General features: G+C 37.6%; 1 protein-coding gene across 1 annotated transcript; it reads left to right on the top strand.

The window, feature by feature from the left end:
- Positions 1-9,299: 9,299 nt before the first annotated feature.
- On the top strand, positions 9,300-21,243 carry arsj (arylsulfatase family, member J). The gene is made up of 2 exons (XM_073836863.1): positions 9,300-10,041; positions 19,195-21,243. Exons 1-2 carry the CDS (start codon positions 9,716-9,718, stop codon positions 20,570-20,572), a joined length of 1,704 nt encoding a protein of 567 aa, XP_073692964.1. The 5' UTR covers positions 9,300-9,715; the 3' UTR covers positions 20,573-21,243.
- The last annotated feature ends 313 nt before the right edge of the window (positions 21,244-21,556 follow it).

The raw sequence follows: 21,556 nt of genomic DNA on the forward strand, positions 1-21,556 counted from the left end.
TTAAACCTTTGAGGACTATAGACAAGTCCCAAAAAGGAACACAGACAGAACAGACAGTCCTATGCATGATATAAGTAACAATTCGAAAAAAGAAACACCATCCACTGGTACGTTCAGTGTTAATTGCAGCCAAGAACACGGTAACTGTGGGCCGCACCCACAGCAAATCCCATGATCTGGTGTAAACCACCCTCATTCTTTGGCATCAAAAAACACTGGCTGTAAAAGAGAAGGAGACACTTCCTTTAAGACTCCTTTCTTTAACAGGGAATGCAGTTCCTTTTACAAAATCAGAATATATCAGCAACCAAACATCTTCTATTAAAATGAGGCAGGCAGTGTGTGCATGTCCGTTAAGTTTACAAGGCAGCAGGGTGTCATTCTCGAGTTTCCTCTTAATGGCTATGCAGCTTCGATGCACACTTCTGCTGAGGCCACAATAAGGCAAGCTCCACGGCAGTCTTCTCCCCAATAGTCAAAGCATGAAAGAATGGAAGAATATAGAATGTTTAAATCAAAACGTTCTCACTCCCAACTCGTCATATTGATGCTTGGTCAAGACACCTTGGCATCACTTTTTAATGCTCAGGGTTCGGTAAGGTTTGGGTTACATGCTCAAAAAAGTAATGCAAATAAAGTTGCTGTGATTGTTTAAATTGAACAATCACACTCCAACATATATGCTATAGTGGTAAAAATATTATCCAGTATATAATTTAATTATGACAGTAAAAGTCTGCTTTGAGTCTGCATATTGATGCCAAAGGTTTCATATTTAAAGCAATGGAGTACCCTGCACATCAAAAAATATGCTAAAAGGGCTACCCTGTTCTTTAAAAAGTGATACCAATAAGTCCTGACCAAGCATATGACGAGTTGGAAGTGAGAACGTATTGAGATAACATAAGTGGCCCTATGGGGCCCTGTTGTAACCCTAACCATGTTGTGTTAGTGTGAAACCTAGGAACATCTCCTGTGCACTGAGATTGTGTGGAGTTTGAGCAAGAAAACTGTCATTCAAAATCTCCCATGTTTCCACCACATTCTCAATATTGACTACAGAACTTTGTCAAATCTCATTTGCTGATAATAAAATGAGCGATATATCAGAATCACAACTATCGCAAGTCTCTTGAGCTTAGAAAGAGCAGCCTCTGAGCACTAAAATGTTCATACAAAAAAAGTCTTGAAAGACACAATAAAGATATCTACCATGGTTCACACACCACATTCTTAGTTCTTACAAATTTTCTCTTAAAATCTTCTCATTTCTCATTTGTGTCTACTTTAATTTATTGTAAGAAATTGTAGTAGAAATATCCGATCCACTGATTGTACTAAAACAAGATCTGACAATCACTAGTAAATATTTGAAGCTTAGAAAAAGAAATTTCTGCGCAATATATTTTTCCTTTTGGGTGGACCATAAAGGGTCCTGTCCGGTGAATTATAAATAGTAGTCAGCTGCAAATATGGCTTGACCCCAAAAAAATTCTAACAAAAGGTTTCTCAGTGGTTTACAGTAGTATCAGATGTACTTAAAAATATACTAAAAGTTTACCAAAGTTTGACTCCAAGAAAGGCCCCATTTTCAAAATGGCGGCCGTCAGGTCCTTAAAATGACCATTACTAATTTGTATTCCTCCTAGACCAGGAATACTGGTGTCTGATACATGTTTTGGCCATGTAATATTTTAATTAGCATATTTGCATGATAGATACAGGTAAATTATAGAATTAAAATATAAATATATAAATTAAAATGTCGTGAAAAAGTTAATTTTTTTTAGTAATTCAACTCAAATCATGAAGCTTGTGGTCATCGGATGCCCATTTTCCACAAGTTCATATGATTCTTTAGGGTCTTAATGAAAAGTCTGTAATATACTTTGGTTAAAAATTCTCAATAGTAGAGTAAAAAAACACCCTTTTACCTTGTCAAAATCAGCTCTGCAAAATATCAGCTCATTTAATCACATGGGCCCTTTGAATGCAAATGAGCTCTGCTCCCCCCGCCCCTCTCTGCTGAGGGATTATGAGCTGTAATGTTTACTTTAGCCGCGTTTAGCTGCATTTAGCCGTGTTTATCGGCAAAACTTGCCAACGAGCACATTATTAAGATTCACACGAACAGAGACGCATATGTAGATTGGGATCGGTGCTTTCCTTTTAAAAACTAAAGTAACGTTGTCCTCTACCTTTTAAGCATCTTAGATGTCGGAAGCAAATGACTACTGCTGTGTTCATTATTGCATCCAACAACAGAACACCTCAGTCACTCAATTAGAGTCTTCCTCTGCACCTGAGTCACACAATGGCGATCAGAGTCGGACTGTTTCAGCTCGGTGAGGGCGGATCTAAGGTAAGACGTTCATGTCAATCTACCTCTATATCGTGGGAGTGCCCTCTGTTGGTGTTCCGTCACGACAAGAAGCTGCAAATAACCCGATTTTAAAAAGGGGATATTACTTTTAAAGATTAAAAAAATACCACTGGGTTGATTTATAGCATTGTAGGGTGGTTGTGTACACAAACTGCCAACACACATTAATATTCAACATGTAAAAGTTAGTTTTGTGTCCGATGACCCCTTTAAATAAATTAATTGCACACAGACTGAAGTAGAATAAATCTTTGGTTCTTTTAATTGTAATGATTTGGCTCACATTTAACAAAAACCCACCAATTCACTATCTCAACAAATTAGAATATGCTGACTTGCAAATCAGCTAATCAACTCAAAACACCTGCAATGGTTTCCTGAATCTTCAAAACGGTTTCTCAGTTTGGTTCACTAAGCTACACAATCATGGTGAAGACTGCTGATCTGACAGTTGTCCAGAAGACAATCATCGACACTCTTCACAAGGAGGGTAAGCCACAAACATTCATTGCCAAAGAAGCTGGTAGTTCACAGAGTGCTGCATCCAAGCATGTTAACAGAAAGTTAAGTGGAAGGAAAAAGTGTGGAAGAAAAAGATGCACAACCAACCGAGAGAACCGCAGCCTTGAGAGGCTTGTGAAGCAAAATCGATTCAAGAATTTGGGTGAACTTCACAAGGAACAGACTAGACTTGCGTCGAGGCATCAAGAGCCACTACACACACAGATGTGTCAAGGAATTTGGCTACAGTTGTCATATTCCTCTTGTTAAACCACTCCTGAACCACAGACAACATCAGAGGTGTCTTACCTGGGCTAAGGAGAAGAAGAAATGGACTGTTGCTCAGTGGTCCAAAGTCCTCTTTTCGGATGAGAGCAAGGTCCTAGAGTCTGGAGGAAGGGAGAAGCTCATAGCCCAAGTAGCTTGAAGTCCAGTGTTAAGTTTCCACAATCTGTGATGATTTAGGGTGCAATGTCATCTGCTGGTGTTGGTCCACTGCACCCGTTTACCAAGAAATTTTAGAGCACTTCATGCTTCCTTCTGCTGACCAGCTTTTTAAAGATGCTGATTTCAATTTTCAGCAGGATTTGGCACCTGCCCACACTGTCAAAAGCACCAAATGTTGGTTAAATGACCATGGTGTTGGTGTGCTTGACTGGCCAGCAAACTCACCAGACCTGAACTTCATAGAGAATCTATGAGGTATTGTCAAGAGGAAAATGAGAAACAAGAGACCAAAAACTGCAGCTCAAGGCCACTGTCAATTAAACCTGGGCTTCCATACCACCTTGGCAGTGCCACAGACTGATCACCTCCATGCCACGCTGAATTGAGGCAGTAATTAAAGCAAAACAAGTATTGAGTACATATACAGTAAATGGACATACTTTCCAGAAGGCCAACAATTCACTAAGAGATTTTTTTTATTGGTCTTATAATTTGTTGAGAATTGGTGGGTTTTTGTTAAATGTGAGCCAAATCATCACAATTAAAAGAACCAAAGACTTAAAACTACTTCAGTCTGTGTGTAATGAATTTATTTAATACACAAGTTTCACAATTTAAGTTGAATTACTGAAATAAATGAACTTTTCCACAACATTCTAATTTATTGAGATGCACCTGAAAGTGATTACAAGTACAATTATATATTAAAGCAATTTGAAATAAGTGACCATTTAGAGGGTTCACACACAGGCCTCTGTTAGGGCTAATTCAGAGTTGTTTATGATCAATGTTATACAACTCCAATTTAAGGAACTTTTGGGTGCAATAACTTTTACATTGAATGTCAAGTTTGTGTTTTAGAAAAAAAAAAAAAAAAAGCTGTATGTGTCCAAAAACACGTACTGAGTAGGATTTACATGACATAGGCTAAATCGTTTACATCTCTGGTTCACCCCAAACAAAGATAAAACCTTACAGTAATCTCACAACATCATGTATTCCGTAATTATGTAATCATGTCAGTGCAATTTAGACAAGTCCAACGGATTCATAGACCCAGAAAACATTGGGTTAGACACCAAGATTACTTGGCTAGGTCAAATAATGAAGGAGTTAGGATATTTTAAGGGTTTTCTGCCCATCTTGGACGCCATCTTGAAAATGACACCTTTCTAGTGGTCAAACTTTGGTAAAAATTTAGTATGTTATTAAGGACATCTAATACTACAAAAAACTGCTGAGAAACCATTTGTTAGAATTTTTTTAGGGTTAGGTGTTTTTTTTCATATATGCAGCCGCCTATAGGGAGAAACAACCCAAAACATCCTTAAATCTAAGAAGGGACTAAAAACTTATCTGGGGACCAGCATATACCAGAGTGTGTGTGTGTGTGTAGAAACAAACACATAGGCCACTATACACCATTACACATATCACATACCTCTGAATTTCCTGGAATCTCAGGAATCACATGCTTGTCAGTGTTTCAGGGTTCAGTGACTGTAAGAAATGCACAAACACACATATGCACTCTAAGTTAAAGGACCTTTATGCAGGTAAAAACATATGCACGCATACAAATATGATAGTCTCATCATGTCAAAAGGATTCACAATGTGTGACATTTTTGTAGACTAAAGAAGAACTAAAATTATGTGAATGAATATTCTGTGCATTAAAAATAGTCTCCACTCCAATCTGTGCCTCTACCTCTTAAACCATAAAATATGATTTTTTTATGAAAGTTTTCCTTTGAGATGCAATAACACCACAATAACATAAATATGATAAGAAAAAGAAAAGGAGAATACTGCATGTACATTACAAAAATTTAGAGTAGCAGCAAATGAAAATCTACTTCAAACTCCGGGCTCATTGAGTAGTACTTCTTGAGATAACTTAAGTCATTGTTCCTGGGTTTTCATTTCAGTATGCTAGAACATTTTGTGATATTGTCAAAACAGCCCTTGTATGAAATTTAAATATAAACATTTGTATACTAATGAATTTACCATATCCAAAAAAATTCCACACTTTAATGTTGCAGAGTCAGCAGAAAGCAACTACTGCCTTTTTCCCTCCAGTATCTAAAAATAGAATATTATTTATTCATTAATAATATAATTTAATAACAACTGACTGTTATCATAAACATTCTGTAGCAAGACTGTATTGGCCATATGGACATTTGTTTACATATGCAGCAGCCAGAAGATGGGTTCCAACCTTCCATTCCCCCCCCCCCCCAAGTCCACCACCCCCTCCATCCTACTTAATATCTTAAATCATTTTTCCTTACCACATTTGCCTTATGCTTGCTCACTATGGATATTAAGTTACTTCTAGGTAAAACTTCTTTGGAATAATATGTGTTGTGAACAGTGTATAACAGCAAATTAGGTGTATCTTTCCCCCAAATGTATTCTTAGTGTGCCATTGCAAAGAATTGCTTTAATATTCTGTCTGAAATACATACTTTCCTTTGTTAAAAATCTCACTCTGCTATCATTTTCCCACTCAACTTGTTGCAATGCTTTCCGTTTAGTGGGGAAAGAAATTGTAGTTCTAAAAATTTTAGTTTAGATTATAGTTTCCAAGACTGGAATTGGGTTTCATCTCCCTCTATTCACTTGAATAATGGAATATTTCATGCAAATGTGCTCTTTTAGCTCATTTTGCATAGACTTACTAATATCTATTGGCTTGATCATTATGACAAATCAGATGAAATTATTAATATTCAAAGCACCATTTAACTCAAGAACAGCCAAAAATGCTCAAATAGAAAAAATGCCCCACAAAACCATTGACGATTCATTATTTTCAATAGTGTTTACTTGAGAACTATCTGAGTCATCTAACTATTCACAAACACATCCATACATTCAAAAAGCCTTACAGCTTGTGAATACCCAGTAAAATTCAGTGATATTGTTTACACTGGTTGCATAATACACACGCTTGCGCTACTCCTGAGAACAGCACAAATAAATTTGGAATTTGGGCTTTGATGCATTCAGTTTAGACAGCCTCAAGCTGTTGTGGTATGATATGAAAATGATGGCATCGGTGTAGACAGTGTGTTATCTGTTGTTATGTCTGGCAGGTGTGACGGCACACGTCTGATAAACCACACATTTATCAAAGCACTAACATGAAGATTTCATCAATGAACTGCATGCATGACTTCAGTAAAATATGATGGGTTTTTTTAAGGTTCTGTTGTGTCCAGGCATGTTGAACAGACAGCACACGTCTAATGCAGGTAAGGGACTGCTAAAGAATCCAGTGTTTACTGGGCAAGCATTAGTATTGCTCAACTTAATGAGTTAAGCACACCCCTGCCTTTGAGGGACCTGAGATATCTAGACACTAGAGACCAGAGACTTGGGATCTTTTGACTTGGGCCTGTAAGTAAATTGCACAACATTTAGTGCAAGTTGCTAGTTTGTTTCAGGTATAAAACTTTGAAAAGCTTTACTGTTAAAGCACACACTGTTATTTGCCAACAGCAAGTCTTGTAAAATCCTTGCACTCTTTATGAGCTCATGATTAAAATGTTTACTCTTACACTGTGCAGAAAGCCTCCAAGTTAACATATGTCCCACTTCTATCTTTCTAGTGGGGCCGCAGGTAGTGTTATTACCCTAGAAAGGTTTGGGTTATTTCACAATTATGAAGAGTATTTCCAGAAATCAGTCCTCTCCACAGAACTTTGAACAGTTAGGTTGCTTCTCTTCTGGTGGTACAGGAAAAAAAATATGATCCTGATCCAACATACTCTCTGCTATATGCTAAACAGTATTACTAATTTTACAAGGTAAACAATGGAGAGGGGAATTGTAGCCTCTGGCATGCTTTTTAATCACATATGCTATGTGCGTTGTTTTTGAGTTATGCAAATCAGTTAACATCACAAACACGGCCAAAATTTTGCACTGCACACAATTTCCATAGTGCAATTCCCCATCTTGCAGGCTTGGTTCTGAGTGCTAGGGACTTTTCTGAGACTGTACGGCATCACAAAATCCAGAAACCAGAAACAGCTCTGTAAAATGGCAAAAGTGTGCTCATCTGGATATGTGCCTATTATAATGCTCTTCTCCAGCAATTGATGAATTATTGCTGGTATGATTAACAGAAAATATCTTCTGCCTGTTTTATACAGGCAGTATTAGCACAACATTACTTGGGGCTAGCAAGTGAATACATTGCAATCAACAATAAGCCTGTTTTACAAATCCTGCAAATCTTTAATGTTTATATCGTCCCTGAATCCAGAAAATGAATCTGTGCTGCATGAAGCATCTTAGTTTATTGCATGGACATGTGGTTTCGTACAATAAACCCATTGAGATTCCTCCTTTTCTTTCAATGCAAGCCAGGTTGAAATAGATTCCTTCCTGAGGATGCATTAGCTTTCATGAGTAATGCAATGGGAGAATTATTTTCATTGTTCCTTTATGAAAATAAAAAAAAGTGTGTGGAAAATGACACGTTATAACATCTGATTGTATTTGACAAAAGGAAAAGATGTATTTTTTAAGTAATGCAATAGAACTGCAAAAGTAACACAATACATGAGCGCAGCAGAGACTGGCTGGAATCGTGAAATGCAGGAAATACCCTGCATAAAACTTAAATATCAAGGGGGATATGAAATCAACTAAACATTTAAAATCTTTCCAAGTAGACTGTTAGCACATAAAGTTAGGAAAATGAGTCTTACTTTAAAGGACACCCACGCTACTTGAGTATCACTCTCAGAAAAAAAGATGTAAACTGGTGTTCCATTTCAAAAGGTTTGTACACTTTAGGTAATGTGTACTTATTTAAGTACTAAGGTACTTATATGTACCATTTAAAAGTCAAAAAGGTACAGAGGTGTGATTTTTAGCCTTTGTATTTTAGAGTACTGCCCCGGTGCAGCTTTGTACCTTTTCGTGGTAATAACAAGCCATATGTATACTCAATCACTGTTATTTTGACTGTAAAGAAATGAGAAAATACAATCACTGTTGGGATGAAGTTTTAAAAATGCCAGTGGCTTCAGTTTCTAAAATACAGATAACACTTTTTAACTGAATGTAAGTAAATTTAAGCTTAGCAGTACCTTATCTCATTATGTGAACTGAGCAAAGGTAGATGTCAGGATATAAGGATTTAGGATTTAATAGAAGAAGAGAGGAAATTTACTGATGTAATCCTAGAATGGGCAAACATGCACACAAAAATAGTTAACTGTGTATATCTGTGGGCTGAAGTGAGAAGAAATAGTCTATCAACAATAAGGAGAGCTACAGTCTATAATAACCTGAAGGAACCTGATTATTACTTTACCCTTTTTGGAAAGAAGTAAGGCAATCTAACACTGTAGTCTTACAGTAATTGCATAGTTTGTATGGTCAGTCAGACAGTAGCAATGCTTAAGTATAATCTACATATTAAAATAGTATGTGAGTAGGCATTAGGTGTTGTCCTCTCTCTCTCTCTCTCTCTCTCTCTCTCTCTCTCTCTCTCTCTCTCTCTCTCTCTCTATATATATATATATATATATATATATATTTTAACTGGTTACTGCACCATGTCTTTTTTTCTCTGGAAGGCAGTCCATAATCCGACTTGGGACGTCCCATTCATTTGAGTGACTCGGTTCGTTTAAATGAACACGCTTAAAAGTGATTCTTCGATTCGTTTGCAATTCCCCAACCATCAATAGACTTCCCAAACGTTTACACATGCTGTTTTTGTGTTCTTTCTTTTTTTGTTGTTAAATAATATTTGTTTCTCCGTGTTTTAGATTATTTACATAAATCAACGTGTTTTCAGTCTTTCGATTTGTATGCGCTATAGTGAATCGGTTCAAAAGCATCATTACAAAAGAGTCGACTCCAAGAATGACTCATTCGCGAATTGGACACCAGTATATGGCACTGAAGAGTAACTTCAGCGAGAGATGACACAGTAAGGTCTGTCATTGAAGACAGACGGATCGACTGCTGATAACAACGTCTTTATCCTACTATAGAGTGATGCGCACAACCTACTGCGATCCGGGTTTGCATGCATAAATTCAGGTTTTTAGATTTTTGAATTATTATTGAAATTGTTATATTCGGACAGTTCTTTTAACTAAAATAGATGTTCTCCGCTCAGCAGCATTCAACACGAACCATACAAAGGCTGCAATAATACGACTATGTTCGTAATGACAAGGTCGGACAAATTGCGAACCTAATTTCCAAGCGCGTCTGTTTCCCCAGTCCAAGCGATATTCCTCCTGTAACATGACATGCAGCGGTGTTATTTTGTGCTGTGAAAAGAGTAAGACAGTGGTATCCTCTGTTTTCATTTTCATTTTAACTTTAACTTCATTTAGAGCGAATGGTTTTAAGTGCAATGTGCGGACGAATGGGGAGAAGTACATTTCTTTTGACGCTTTTGACTACTTTTAGCGGCTTTGTCAGCTCAACATACGGAACATGGAAGAGCAGTTTTCATTCGAATCGTGTGAACAACGTGGAAACGTCATCTCAGCCTCACATCATCTTTATTATGGTTGATGACCAAGGATTTCGAGACGTGGGGTATCATGGGTCCGAAATAAAGACTCCAACACTGGACAGACTCGCTGCAGCAGGAGTCAAACTGGAGAATTACTATGTGCAGCCTTTGTGTAGCCCCTCAAGGAGCCAACTGATGACCGGCAGGTGGGATATACAACATTAATATAAATAGGCTTACATCTCTAACATATATATTTCCATCAAAATAATTTGTACACTTAAACCACACTTTAAAATGAAAGTCATTCCATTAGATAACTTAAAAATATCTGATTTTCAAAGTACATTTTGTTTAGGCTATATAAAATAACCTTTTTGGGGGGTAAAGTGTTGTGCTTCGTGTTACTTAATGTTTGATATTTAATTTGTTACATAATGTTATACATTCAGACATTTTACAAGTGTGGCTTAAGTATCCAAATACATTAGACTATATCACACGTGTAAATACATGCAGATGCTTACTTCATAGACAGATGTGTAGTGCTGTAACTACACCATAACAATGTATTTGGAAAACAAAAGTACCACACACCCAAAGGCTATGTTTGCAATTGCATACTGTTACGTTCGAGAACGTATTGTTTTTCCTGTGTGGGGTTTTGTGTGTGCTCTCTTTTTTTTCTTTTACATACTGTTCTTATTATTGCAGCAGAACATAGCATCTGTGCACAGTATGCTAATTTTCTATATGCATATTGGATACTCATATGGGACAAGATTGTGTTTTTGTGTGCATGTTCTCCACCCACAATGGTGTTAAAAGCCTGACACCAGAGTTCCCATTGTAGTGAAACATCTGGTCCACGCCTCGGGAAACAGGAAGGTTGCTAGGTTGCTTTTGGCAATTTGCTTTGGAAGTAATGAATGAATCAGCCCCTCCCCACATTCATTTACAATGAATGTGCTGAACAGAATGGCTTTTTGGCTCTCTGTAATGGGGATTTGGGGTGATGTACTTCAAAGTGTATGACTGTTGTGTGGTTGGCCTAGAATATTTAGACCACTCATAAGATATATGGGACTGACATTAAACATATCAAAAGAACTTTGTGGGGGTCATCAGTAGATAAATCTATCCATAGCTGTAATGTACCAGAAGTTTACCATATTCTGAGGTCTCAAAACTTGACTTTTTCAAATCTTATTTTAAAATTAAATACACTGCTTTTGAAAACCACAGTTTGAGCTGTTTAGGTTGATTTCATTTTGGGGAGAAGCCCAAATATAAACTGTAACCCGGCAAATGTTGTCCTTTAGTCCAGCACTATCCTTTTCAAAATTACACTTTATATTTTGTTATCAGAGAGTTGATGTTTTAAAGGGATCATATCATACATAGTTTTTTTTTTAGTTTTTTCACTGAGGTCTGCTTATAATGGTTGTGTTTGTGCATTTTTGTAAAGTAAGTAAAGCTGCACCAAAACCAGGAAAATTCAGATTTGACCATATTCCACCCCCTCTTTGTCCCGTAGAACTGAACAGTCATTGTTTTGCTTCTGTGTATGGCAGATTCATCACAATCCATGCTTAATTGTGGTGGAAAAAAAGTTTAAAACTGAAATGGTACCTCTTAAAAAAACTGAACTTAAAAATAAACTGTTAAAGTCCCTGATGTGTTTAGAAAAACATTTATCCTATTTATTACCACACCATATTGACACACAGTCTTTGATCACCCAGAAGGCATCACTGATGAGTGAATATGGACAGCTGTTATTGCAAAAGATAACTGAAAATATAATTTCTCACCATATAACCCCTTTAATACCCTGTTGTTGACTATATTATATTGAATAAACACTGAAAATTGACATTTTCAGCTGGACTGGTTTTAGCAGTTAAACAGTTAATTGTTATTCTTTTTAGCCTCTGAATTGCTTAATCTAAAAAATGCTCTTTAACAAAAAAAAAGGTCTTGACCAAATAGGATTACATTACAAAAAAAAAATAGGCAGAGTTGTTTATGTTGGCATCTGCTGAGCCATCTCTTAAAGGTCCAAATGTAATTTGGAGGGATAAGCGTTGGTCATGTTTTTGTTGAAAAGATTTATGCTTATGAGTGCCTGAATCTGATGCCTTTAGATTCTAAGTCCGAAAACACCACATCTGCCCATATAAATAGTAAGCTCAGTTCCCCATAGCGTTTACCCTTTTAAGGTATTCACTACACTGATAAAAGGAATGAGATTCCCATAATCCTTGTCTGTTAGATGTTCTGTCTGTGTATGTAATATTTCATTTGATAATTTAGGTAGCATTTTATAAAATATTATTTAAGACTGCTTGTACAAATGGTGCACAAATTTGAAAAAAAAAAAAAAATCTAAATGTTCTCGTTTCTCACGATGGGACAGTGCAGCTGTAGCTAAAAACCCTGCCAAGCAAAGCAAATCAGATAAACCCTAATTAAATTGTGGTCTTCATCAAGCTGACATCTATCAGCACTACATTACAATGAATACTGTGTCCTTTGATTGTACCTTTTTTGACACACCCAAGTTCATGAACACTTTACTAACAAGCTGATGACTTAATGAGAAAATCAGATCGTTTAGATAAAGGAGGCAATTAAAAATGTGCAGTTTTGTGAAGCTCCAGTATTGGGAAACACTGCCATAGTAGACAAGCCTAAACTGTTAGATGCCTTGTACAGAACGCAGTATCAGGCCCGATACTGATACCAGTTTTCTAAATCCACTCAGCTTTGTGTGAGTAGCAGAAATACTGTGTATGTAAAATCTGCCCTAGTTCTCCTTGCGGTATTTATGAGAGCTCATGAGCATTAGATGTTATAGGAAGAAGGAAGTTCAAAAACATGTTTGGAAGAAATGAGGTTTAGTAAATGATGAGAGAGTTGTCACTTTTGGGTGAACTAATCACTTAAGAATCTCAAATCATAGGATGGCTCTACTGATATTGGACAAAAGGGCCTTGAGATGGTTAGTTACTGGGTTACTGAAAAGAGAAATAGGGTGTAATGAATGGATGGTGTAGTGGGAATGAGGGAACATGTTTTAATGCTCTGTGGTCTGAATTTGATTATCTGGAGAGAGGAGTATATCCCACTTATTAGAAGCAGATGTGGGAGGGATTTTGGAGCAAGCAGAACATGGGTCAGCAAGGCTTCCAGCAGAGCCTGGTTGAGGATTAGTTTTTTCTGATGGATTTGGTGGCCAAAAACATGTTTTGTGGGACATTTGGGTTGTTTAAAAGTGTTTTTAGTGTAATATTAGTTACATGCTACATGCTATTGTTTAAAATAAGTTTCGCTGACTATGCATATAAACCAGAATGAAGCTATGGTGTAGTAGGTAGATCATAAGTGCTGTTGTCTCATGAGGACGCAGGTATGCATTTGGCCTTATCACATGGCCTAATCTCATTCCCTCCTCTCTGTCTTCACTTGTAGATATAATAGCATTTTAAGCACATAAATGAGCACATTAATACATACGTCAGTCGATATATGAATTATATTTACAGTGATTTACAATATAAAATTAAGAACATTATGAATAAGTTCTTCTTTATTTTTTATGCCATGAAGGTTCCTACAGACTGTGTCATAGCTAAACATGATGCAATAAAGTAGCAATCAATAAACATTACATGTAAATAAGTAAGTCTCTTAATCAGTCTAAATGACACTACATTTTCATTTGACTTCTATTTCTGCGGCATCAGGCTGTGAAGACCCACAATTGACACAATTAAATAATATGATAATCAAAATGACTAGAGGTGGTAGAGGTGGTAAAACAGCAAGCAGATTGTAATTGTCTCATACACAGTTATGATTACAGCTCCATGTAATTCGCTTTCCGGACGTAAAATGTCACAGAGCATTATAGTTATAGTGGCACACAATGGACATTACAAGTCAGAACTGCAGTGACATGTGCAATACCAATGTCACAAAAATGTACCACATGTATGTTTATCTGTTCTGGGGAAAAACCAATCACTCTTTTAGCGACACTCAGAGGACATTTCAAATCAAATATGTCACGAAACGTATATGTCTGTACGTATTTCGCGTCTTGCGAAATAGTTCTCACAGGTACGTTTTCATCATGAGATCAGGTTGGCTAAAAGGAGTCTGCAAATTCTTGAATATGCAAGACAACTGACCAAATTAAGGCTTTTTCTGAAGTTAATCCTAAGAAGATTTATTTCTCATGATATAAGGAGTGATGGCCTAATAATTGTTTTGTGTAGCTCAAAGTAAATCATTGTAGTTTAAACTTTGGTTCGCAGGATGTCCTTTTAGTGTTCTGTGGAAAAAGGAAAACAACAGAATTCAATTTTTTGTGTGAACAATTCCTTCAGTGCTTGGCCCTTCCATTCACATGTTCATAGATTTGCAAAAGTCAGAGTTAATTTAGGATTTGAGTTAGAAGGATCATATATTTGTAAGAGAGTCATCGTCACAGCTGGTTGCAGTAAGCAAAAGTAGAGGCAGGATTTAATTAGGGAAAACTTTATTTACAAAAGGTAAATCAAATAACATGCAGGATAATAACAATGCATACACACAAATAACTGAAACAAACAGAGGGTTTAAATACAGAGAATATAACAAGATAATTACCTACACCAGAGCCGGCTGAATAGGAAGCGTGACTCTCTATGGTGATGCTGGGAGAAAGGGTGACCAAGGCAGAGTCTGGGACCAGACATGGGCAAACTCAGTCCTGAAGGGCCGGTGTCCCTTCCAGAGTTTAGCTTCAACCCTGATAAAACTCACCTAAATGTAGCCTGAACAAAGCCACTAAAAGGCAAGCCGAAAATGCGTAACGGCTAAAGCTAACGCTTCTGAAAACATAACGGTCAGAGGCCGTTTTTTTTGTTTATGGATGTCAATGGAGGAGAGGCTTTACTACGCTGAGTAAACCGCTTTTTTAGAGGAAACGGCTTATCATTTAATGAATCAACAACCTATGTGCTAATCTTCAACTTGTTTTACACTAAACACGGCACTTCTCATTTATTCCTATGGTATCCGTAAACAGCGATTGAGTGTCCACAACTTTGACTGAAATTCAGTGACGTTAGGGCTGCAGTGTAGTTGGTTATTAAGGGACGTGATCCAAGTTGGCCGTTACGCTTTCTCCAATATTAAGTAACACAGACCCTCTCATCTCCCTATAGTAAGAAAATCTCTGGCCTGAAATTACTGATTAGTGTGTTCAGGTGTGTTTGATCAGGGTTAGAGCTAAACTCTGCAGGGCCCTCCAGGATCGAGGGGATCCACAGAGATGGTCCTCAATGCAGAACACAAGATCCAGGGGGCTAGGTTTGATCCAGATCCAACTCCTCCCACCTTAAATATCTCTTAACCTACCCGTCTTCACCCCCTGATCCCTAAACCCATCTCCACCCCCTAGATGTGGATGTAACCTTGCCCCCTAGATCTTGTGTACTGCAGTGAGGGCTACTGGATCCGAAGACCAAGGCAGAGCTGAGGGTTAGAAAAACAGAGGAAACACCAGTAAAAACAAGGACAGCAGAGCTGCCAGAAATATGGAGGAGCAAGGTGGAGCCGCAGGGCTAGAGGACCGTAGCACAGCCACAGGCTCATAAGTTAGAAGTGGAGCCATGGGGAAGATGGGGATCAGCAGAGAAGGAAAGGCCAGGGAACTAGTACAGAGTCCAACCAGAAATAAATGGTGGAGAGTTTGAGGGTGGGTGCAATTTATAAGTCATTCGTCTACGTCTGGATCTAGGAGGAGGCAGACTCTGGCTCCAGGATGGACATGGTTCCAAGCTGTCTCCAGGATGAACACTATGGCTGGCTCTGGCTGCTTTTTAGTCTCTGGTTCCTTTTTAGTCTCTGGCTTAGGCACTGAGTCCATGGCAGGAATGGACTCTAGCAATGGGTCTGTGGCAGGCATGTTGAGGAACTGGATGTGCTCTAGAGGGTGAGTTGGGACTGGTTTGGATGCAATGGGTTTGAGATCCTAACAAATGGTGAAGGGGGTTCCACACTGGGTGAGTACTCTGTCCACATACACGCTAAAAGTCCCTTGTCGACCATGTCTGGGCAGGCATGCTCTCATCATTGTAGTGGACGAGGTGGGCCAGATCTAAGAAGTCCTGTGTGTAGCCCTCAAGGAAGTGACCTCTCTATGAGAGAAGGAGAAACTGTATTGCTGCTAGATCCATCAATTTCAGTTGGTTCTTCTGTTATGGCTGGTTGCAGCAAGAGAGAGTACGGCAGAATGTATTGCAGTAGTGGGAACTTTATTTACAAAAGGCAAAAAAAAAAAAAAATGCAGGAGGATATGAATACACAAAGCAAACCAACTGAACTAAACATTAAACAAGGGCCAAAAAGGGAACATTTATAACGTAAATGTCTAAAACACAGAACATAAACCTAACAGTCCTAACAGTTTCAACCATAACTTTTGGGTCCATTAAAGTTACACTGTTGTTTTACATTGCATACATTCATGACATTCACATCTTTGACATTAATGTATTAATCTCTCTAGAAACAGAAAATTTACAGATAATGTATTCACCCCATTGTCATCCAAGATGTTCATGCCTTTCTTTCTTCAGTCGTAAAGAAATTATGTTTTTTTTGAGGAAAACATTTCCTTAATTATCTTCATATAGTATATTTATGTACTTATGTAGTATAGGGACAATACTATAGAAATGAAACTTGGATATATTTTAGAGTAGTCAATGTGCAGCTTGTATAGCAGTATAGATTACCCCTGATTACTCAACATACAGCCATTACTGTCAAAATAGCTGGCAATAGGGCTGGGCGGTATGACGGTATATATCGTTACCGCGGAATGAAATGTGTACCGTAAAATAATTTTTTTATTCCGTGTATACTGCGAAATGTAAATAAGTGAGGCTGAGACTGGTCAAACCGTTGAATGCAAGACTGAAGGATACGCTGGGTGGCTGTAAAAACATGGAAAAGGAGAAACGAACAGACAAGAAGGGCTCAAAAAAAAATCCTGAGCAGGAGGAGGAGCTCATCATTAAAAGAGGTGCAACATCTGTTGTGTGGATTTACAATAATAAGTTCTTTCCACATCAAGCTGTGAAATGTGACATACAGTGGAATTGTTTTTCATATAAAGTCATATTTTGTTTACTATATTTATAAGGTTAAAAATAAAATACAAAATAATCAAATAAGATCAAGTCCTTTTCTTTTCTTAAATATTCAAGCTTATTTATTATATAAAGCCCTTTTGTACATTTTCTGGAATAACTACCTATATAAAAAACTATATCGTGAAATATTTCTTTACCGTGAAATAAAATTTCTCATACCGTGAAATAAAATTTTGGTCATACCGCCCAGCCCTAGCTGGCAACAAAAGTGAGTACACCCTAAGTGAATTTGTCCAAAGTGTCAATATATTGTGTTAGCATCCTTGTTATCTGGCACTGCCTTAATCATCCTGGGCATGGAATTGACCAGAGCTGCACAGGTTGTTGCTGAGATCCTCTTCCACTCCTCACTGAGCTGCTATACGTTAGACACATGCTGCTTCTCCACCTTACACTTGAGGATGCCCCACAGGTGCTTAATAGGGTTCAGGTCTGAAGACATACTTTGCCACCCCATCGCCTTCAGCTTCCTCAGCACTTTGTATGACCGTGTCAAGCAGACAAAAACATAAACATGATGAATAGGACAAGTGGCTTTGCATGATTAAACAACATACTGCTTTTATCACTTAGGGTGTACTCACTTTTGTTGCCAGCTATTTTGACAATAATGGTTGTATGTTGAGTTATTTTCAGAGGACAGTAAATCTATACTGCTATACATGCTGCACATTGACTACTCTAAAATATATCCAAGTTTCATTTGTATAGTATTGTTTCTGAGAAGATATACTAAAATGGTTGCTGAAATGTGAGGGGTGTACTCACTTTTGTGAGATACCATATATACATTTTTTTTTTTTAAATCATATCGCTAGATAAGACCCTTATTCCCTGCCAGGGATTCTTTAGAGCCCTTTGAAGCTCTTTGAAGCTCTTTTTTTATGTTTAAACTCATGGGCACCATTGAAGTTCATTATATGGAGGTAGTTCCTGAAATGTTTTCTCCAAAAACATAATTTGCTTATGAATGAAGAAAGAAACAACTGAGAACAAACACTCAGAGGACGTGAAATGGGAAAAACTGTCATTATATTCAAAAATGTATACAAAATGTCCAATGCCTGTCCTAAAATTAAAAATAGGTCACTACAAAAACACTTCTCATGTTTTTATGTGATTTAAACATTCACTTGGGCTGTTGTCTAGCTGTTTCTCCTAAAATTCCTTAGGAAAAATAAAAGCGGTAACAAATGAGACAGTTGTTGACACACATCAGTATATATAGAGTATAGACATAACTATAACATTTACCTAGACATGAAACATTTATGTTGATAATTTTTGATTGCAGACTAGACATTGGTACTTTGGCAAATCTAAATAGCCAAATCACAGTTTTTAGATTTTCAGTTTTAGATTTTAAAACTGGAGACAGATGAGAGATTAAACTTGGATTAAACCCAACAACAAAAGGCCAATATAATTATCCTGAGTTAATATGACAGGTATAATTGACCGTACAACGGGAGCTCTAGAAGAGGTTACAAACTCTTTCCTTTCTGATGTCCTTTAAACAGTGTGTTTACTGTCCCGGTACTGTGTTTGTAAAGTGAAGAAACAGTATGTTTGTGTTTATGCACGTGTGCTGTCTTTATGTGCTTGTGATTGAGTTGATTCATGCATCATTTAGTGTTTGTATTCATTGTGGAGAAATGTTTACTTTCACATCATGGACAGCAGAGCACTGTATAAGTCTGATGATTTGACTTGATTTGAATATTTCTTGATACATGTAGATGCATGTGGAAGTAGAAAAGCTGTAGATGTTGAGGTATTTGGCAAAAATATTAAGATATATTTCAAATTATTCTACTAAATTTACATAATTATGTTACTTATAAGGTATCATTTAATAAGTAGCAATTTCCCTGATGCTTTTATCCAAAGTGATATTAAAAGGATATTTCTGATTTTCTTAATTAATATAGCCTGTATCTGTAAAAAAAAAAAAAAAAAAAAAAAAAACTCTCTGTTTTAAGAGGTATTACCTGAAGGTCGTCTTCATTTGCACTCATTAAAATAATGTCAGTTTTATAGTTTGTGCAGTTGAAGTAATAGGTCATCTAAAATAAAATCCAAATGTCTGTTTTATTCAGTGATTATTATTTATTGTTACTAATTTGTTGGTGGATTTTTATGTCCTAGATATCAAATCCACACTGGCCTCCAGCATTCCATCATCCGACCCACTCAGGCTAATTGCCTCCCTTTGGAAAACATCACCCTTCCTCAGAAACTGAAGAACGCTGGGTACTCTACTCATATGGTGGGAAAGTGGCACCTTGGCTTCTATAAGCGAGGCTGTATGCCTACACAGCGTGGCTTTGATACCTTCTTTGGCTCTTTGTTGGGTAGTGGTGACTACTACAACCATTACAAATGTGACAGCCCAGGAATGTGTGGGTACGATCTTCATGAGGGTGAAGAAGCTGCCTGGGAGCAGGACCATGGCATCTATTCCACCATCATGTATACTCAAAAGGCAATAAACATCCTGGCATCTCACAATCCTAACAGGCCCATCTTCCTCTACTTGGCCTACCAGGCTGTACACTCACCCTTGCAGGTTCCAGAACGCTACCTTGAACGCTATAAGTCTATCCCAAACTTGCATCGCCGCAAGTATGCTGCAATGGTCAGCTGCTTAGATGAGTCAGTACGCAATCTAACTCTTGCTCTCAAGCAATATGGCTATTATGACAACATGGTTATGGTGTACTCCTCAGACAATGGAGGTCAACCAATGGCAGGAGGCAGCAACTGGCCACTAAGAGGGAGTAAAGGAACTTTATGGGAAGGAGGAATACGAGCCGTAGGGTTTGTACACAGCCCTTTACTGGTCAAAAAGGGCACTAGAAGCAGGGCTCTGATCCATATTACTGATTGGTACCCAACACTAGTGATGCTTGGTGAAGGTACTCTAGATGAAAACCAGAACCTTGATGGTTATGACATCTGGGAAGCCATCAGTGAGGGACGTCCATCACCTCGACTGGATATTCTCCACAACATAGACCCTATCTACACCAAAGCCAAGAATGGCTCTTGGAAAGCAGGCTATGGAATCTGGAACACGGCCATCCAGGCAGCACTCCGTGTAGGTGACTGGAAGCTCCTGACTGGTGTGCCAGGATATAGTGACTGGATTCCTCCACAGACTTTCTCCAAACTGCTGTTGGCCAATCGCTGGCACAATGAACGTGTGAACTGGGATCGTGGCAAATCTATATGGCTCTTCAACATTACAGCTGATCCATATGAACGAGTGGACCTTTCACAACGATACCCACATGTGGTGAAGAAGATGCTAATAAGGCTTCTACGGTACAACAAGACAGCTGTGCCATGCCGCTACCCTCCCAAAGACTATCGCTCCAATCCTCAGTATAATGGGGGGGTCTGGGGCCCCTGGTACACAAATGATGACGAAGATGAGGATGATAACCTTCTCTCATATGATTTGGAACGGATGAAGAGTTGGAAGAAAGCAAAACGAAGAGGGAAATTCAAAAGAAAGACCTGAAGTCTATAGAAGTTTATGTTGACTTTTGTGGTACCTTTCATGGTATGAACTCAGGGATGGCTGTAGTCTTTAACTTCTAGCAGTCATTTTCACTGATGTATAGATTTACCTCCAGTTTCCATTTTAGTTTTAAAGTGAATATTTTCTATTCCAGTTCAGTGTGCAGAGAATTATAGTTCATTCATAGAGTGTAAACACTGAGGCTTTCAAAGCATTGCTAATGTTTGAAAATCTGACATCAACTTTTGGCTCAAACAATGCTGTAAGTTTGGGTCAGGACAACTAGCGGCAAATAAGAAAAAAACATTGTTTTTGCAACTTTGGTGCTACTAAAAGCACAAAAATGACACCTTCAGTGAAAAAATGCATATTGAGGAAGGAAACCACTTTGAGTACTACTGCAAGTCTTACAGCTTGAATTAAAAAAAAAAATTGGGGGGTTGCATAAGAAAGTTGAAATTGGTGCTATGTTATCTGCAATTTCTATTACTGTAAATATTTAGAATTTAGAACCTCAGAAAAAGAAACACATTAAAAGCATTTAGTGAAGTGTTTTTATTTTCACAGTTGTGATCTCATTTGTTAAAACTGAATTGTTTTGTTTGATGTTTTGCCTGGTCTGGCACCAGTAAAACTTGAATGTAGGATCAATACATTTACATTTTCTCATTCTCCTGTTTTCTCTTAATTTTGTGTTTAATTTCAAGTCAAGTATTATGCTTAACATACTATACTTTAGTATTTACTGTATTACAATACATACTCTATTCATCCATATGACCATCCATACACATACTAAAATACATGCAAGCAGTCATTATTTTCCTCCTGCAGCAGTTTGAAAAATGAAGAATCCTGAAGAAAAATGAAGTCAATCCTACCCTTTCTGCTGCAAAATTGACTGTCCTCAGCAGGGATTTTAGAATTGGTCTGACATTTTTAAAAATACAATAATAGAATGGATATGGGCTCAAAAAAATACAT

This window comes from Garra rufa, chromosome 3 (assembly GCF_049309525.1).
Source record: "Garra rufa chromosome 3, GarRuf1.0, whole genome shotgun sequence".
In the NCBI taxonomy this organism is placed as follows: Eukaryota; Metazoa; Chordata; class Actinopteri; order Cypriniformes; family Cyprinidae; genus Garra; species Garra rufa.